Source organism: Octopus bimaculoides, chromosome 19 (assembly GCF_001194135.2).
Source record: "Octopus bimaculoides isolate UCB-OBI-ISO-001 chromosome 19, ASM119413v2, whole genome shotgun sequence".
NCBI classification, from domain to species: Eukaryota; Metazoa; Mollusca; class Cephalopoda; order Octopoda; family Octopodidae; genus Octopus; species Octopus bimaculoides.
Window position 1 is genome coordinate 4,115,561 of NC_068999.1, and position 4,138 is coordinate 4,119,698.

At 37.9% G+C, this 4,138-nt stretch overlaps 1 protein-coding gene across 2 annotated transcripts in view; it reads left to right on the forward strand.

Moving 5' to 3' along the window:
- The window catches only part of LOC106884058 (glutamate receptor ionotropic, NMDA 1), a 66,409-nt gene that overhangs the window by 23,641 nt on the left and 38,630 nt on the right, over nt 1-4,138 (forward strand). For both annotated transcript variants that reach the window (XM_014935273.2, XM_014935274.2), the window contains exons 4-8: nt 34-134; nt 521-633; nt 1,322-1,496; nt 2,111-2,255; nt 3,399-3,509. In XM_014935273.2, coding sequence (XP_014790759.1) covers nt 34-134; nt 521-633; nt 1,322-1,496; nt 2,111-2,255; nt 3,399-3,509 — 645 coding nt within the window. The remainder of the gene's footprint in view (nt 1-33; nt 135-520; nt 634-1,321; nt 1,497-2,110; nt 2,256-3,398; nt 3,510-4,138) is intronic.

The following is a 4,138-nucleotide window of genomic DNA, read 5'->3' on the forward strand; positions in this document are numbered from 1 at the left end:
AATCATTTGTTTTACCATTCTTTCTTTTTTTAGATTGAGAAAACCATTCGGATCTTTCCCGGAGTGGAAAACTACACAGATTCTCTGGTATCTCTGAAAGCCTTGCAATCTCGAGTGATATTACTGTATGCTTTGTAAGTATCAGATATCTAAACATATCACATACAAGACTGTTGGTGTTCTCTTGAACTGAGGACTCCTCCGATATTGTATACGTCCATGGGGTTTTTTTGGTGGGGTGGGGTTTGCTCTGAAATAATTTTACATTAATCTGATGGATTACTCAATACTTTTGTGAGTACAAATTTATTATTCTTAGACAAGAATTTTGTCGACAGTGACTTCAAAGTTTCGACCAGTCAAGCCATCATCAGACTGTATATATAATTGTCTTCAAAGCAGTTTTTATTAACCTCACCAATTTCCTTCGATTCTTTTACTCATTTTCCCTTTGATGTTTTTCTTCAGGAACCTGTAATAATGATTTATTTCTACAAAATGGTTTCCTCTGTACTTCCAGAAAAGAAGATTCTGAGCGGATATTTACCGATGCTGGAGATCTAGAACTAACATCAACTGGCTATGCTTGGCTAGTGACAGAACAGTCATTACAAGCTTCAAATATTCCTGTAGGTAAGTGACGCGCTTGACTTGAATATCTCTTAAAACATGTGGGCAACATGGAGAGAACATGTGGATATGGTTATTATTTTCTGTCTGGTCAACTCCGTCTATGATTACAGCCGCTCCGAATGTGACCATCCCATCAAATATACTTGCTGGTAACTGAGTCACACACATCTTTGATATCTTTTATATGGAAAACATGTTTGGATGGTTGCTGTTTAGTGATAAAAGGGGTTCCAACTGTGGCCATCCTGTCTGTTATTCAGACATTATATCTCAAACTTGATTATCCAATGTGTCCTTCCAATTTCTTTTTTATGAGTGTGATTTGAGGGAGACATAGCAGCTACTGCTACCAGGTCAAGCTTGTATATCTACTCTATAATATATCTAGCTGTTCTTTAACCCTAGGTCAGCTATGATCCAGCAGGCTTGTGATCAGAGGTCTTCTAACCATGACCTTTTTGTCTTGTATTTAGACATGGTGTATCTAGGACTACAATATCCAATGTGTCTTTCATGTGGCTGAAATATATATCTCCATTCCTATCACTACCACGATGACTGCCACCTATCATCACAATTTGTTTCACTCTTCTCCCTTTTTATCACTACCACCACCACCACCACCACCACCACTGCTCTACCTCCATCACCACCATCCTTATCACCTTCATATTTTTCCCTGTTCCAGGTACATTAGGTACTCAATTAATTAATGGCACTAACGAAGCAGCACATATCCAAGACAGTATTTCATTAATTTCACAAGCATTCATTCGTCTTCGTAAAGAGATGAACATCTCAGAAGCCCTCAGCCAATGCAATGAAATGAATATGCCATGGTATGAAGGGAAGACCATTCTACAGTGAGTACCGGAACCTTCTTTCCTCTTTCTCTTGTTGTTGTTGTTGTTGCTTAAGCCATCTCTGTGAATATATCTTTTTTAATTCCTTCAAAACTGAAGATTCCATTACTACTCAAAGCTTCTACAATTTAATCCTTTTGACAACAAAACAATATTTCTCTCTCTCTCTCTCTTTATATATATATACTGTAAATCCTTGAGTATAATCTGCCCTTGAGTATAATACGCAGGGGATTTTTAGGGGGCTGTACCTCTGAAAAGCCTAAACCTTGTGTATAATACGCACCCCTACTCTAACTTGAGTCAAGGAGGTCTATATAGCGTCTTTGGTTTGTAAACGTATATACGGTAACGTCCTTTATAAACAGTAATAACGTCGGTAAAAAATAAATATTAAGTAAATTGCCTTTACATATTTATCACTTAGAAAATTTTGCTCAGAAAATATTTTTCATTTTTAACCTCGTATATAGTACGCACTAGAAATTTTGACCAGCTGTTCATGTATTTACTATACTAATGTTTGTCTGTGTGTGTGTGTGTGTGTGTGTGTGTGTGCATGTCTGCTGATGTATATGACTGAATATTGGACATTTCTGCTTGCTGTCTTGTAGATACCTAAAAACTGGTTACCTTGAAGATGGTGTCACAGGACAAGTGAGTTTTAATCTGGATGGTGACAGAAAAAATCCAGTCTACAACATTATGAATGTACAACAAACAAGGACAGTGGCTGTTGGTATTTATGGCAGTATAAAGGTCAGTGGTCAATATTCTTTGAGCAGAAGAAGTTTCGTGAGTGGTCTCTGTGTGTGCGCGTGCACTGAAGAGGTATTGGGTTTTTGGCATGTCTTGAAAAATAATAATAATAATAATAATAATAATTTCTAAATTTGGCACAGGGAAGGCAATATTGATACTGTTTATTTCCAGTCTTCTGTGAAAAACATATCTAGCCATGGGGAAATGTTACCTTAATTAAAAACAGGTGAGGCTTAATGACAGGGAGGGCATCCAGCCATAGAAATCTTTCTCAATTAATCCCACCTGACCCCTGCAAAAGTGGATGGCAAAACAATGGAAATCAATGGCTGGCTGGCTAAATAGACAGATGGACAGACGAACGGACGGATGCAGTTCAGTAATCAGCAGCCAACAAACTTAGTCGCTCCAGCTCAGTAGCAAAATGTTTGCTTTTGTTCCATTTTGATACCTTGTTTTGTTACATCCTTCCTGATCTTCCCATTGCAATCAAATTCACTCGACTGTTGCTATTTTATACCAAATACACTTCACTCTTTTACTCTTTTACTTGTTTTAGTCATTTGACTGCGGCCGTGCTGGAGCACTGCCTTTATTCGAGCAAATCGGCCCCAGGACTTATTTTTTGTAAGCCTAGTACTTTATTCTATCGGTCCCTTTTGCCGAACCGCTAAGCTACGGGAACGTAAAGACACCAGCATCGGTTGTCAAGCAATGTTGGGGGGACAAACACATATATATATACGACGGGCTTCTTTCAGTTTCCATCTACCAAATCCACTCACAAGGCTTTGGTCAGCCCGAAGCTTTAGTAGAAGACATTTGCCCAAGGTGCCATGCAGTGGGACTGAACATGGAACCATGTGGCTGGTAAGCAAGCTACTTACCATACAGCCACTCCTGTTTACAATTCATGTTGAAAATTATTTACCATTCCTTTGCTTTGTTTTTGTTTTTTGTGGTGGGCCAGGTGAGATTGTCACACTTAATTGATTCTAGCCTCTCTGTTAGTGACCACACTCAATTACTTCTCTTTCTGTATTGACCACATTTATTTAAACACCTTTCAGTTATGAAATGTCTGTTTTTTGTTCCATTCTGATCCTTTAGTTTACCCTATTCTTCCTTTGTATTCTACAGAAACCCCAACCTGGAGAGAATCCTTTGGCCATGGCAGAAAACATTAACATTGTATGGCCAGGCAACACACACAAACAACCAGAAGGACTGAGGAAAACCACCCACTTAAAGGTCAGTTTGCCGTAACATGGCCAATGTCCATTTTTTCTTGTTTAGGGACTTTAAGACCCAAAATATCAGAATATGAAGCTAAATGTTCAAGGCTTCATTTGCCCCATTTTTATTTGAATGATGATTGATGATTGATGCCTAAAGTTGGTATGTCATGAGTTACTTCCCTTGATAAGTAAATTGTATCCTAGTAATTACCTCCCTTACTTTATGCTGTATTTCAACAATCATCAGTTTTTATTTGTTCGCCGCACTAATCGCACTCAGCATATAATTACAATAATTATTATTCTTGTTGTGGTTGTTATTGTTTCTTTATCGATCAAATAGTAACGATGATTTCTGATTTAAATGAAAGAAAATCACACAACATTAGTGACCGGTATATTCTTATTTTAATCAACCCTCAAAAGATGCGTCTCTAATATAAATAGTAATAATAATAATAATAATCCTTTCTACCATAGGCACAAGGCCTAAAATTTGTGGGGAGGGGCTAAATCGATCACATCGAACCCGGTACATGACTGGTACTTATTTTATCGACCTTGAAAGGATGAAGGGCAAAGTCGACCTCGGCGGAATTTGAACTCAGAACATAACGATGGGCGAAATACCGTTAAGCATTT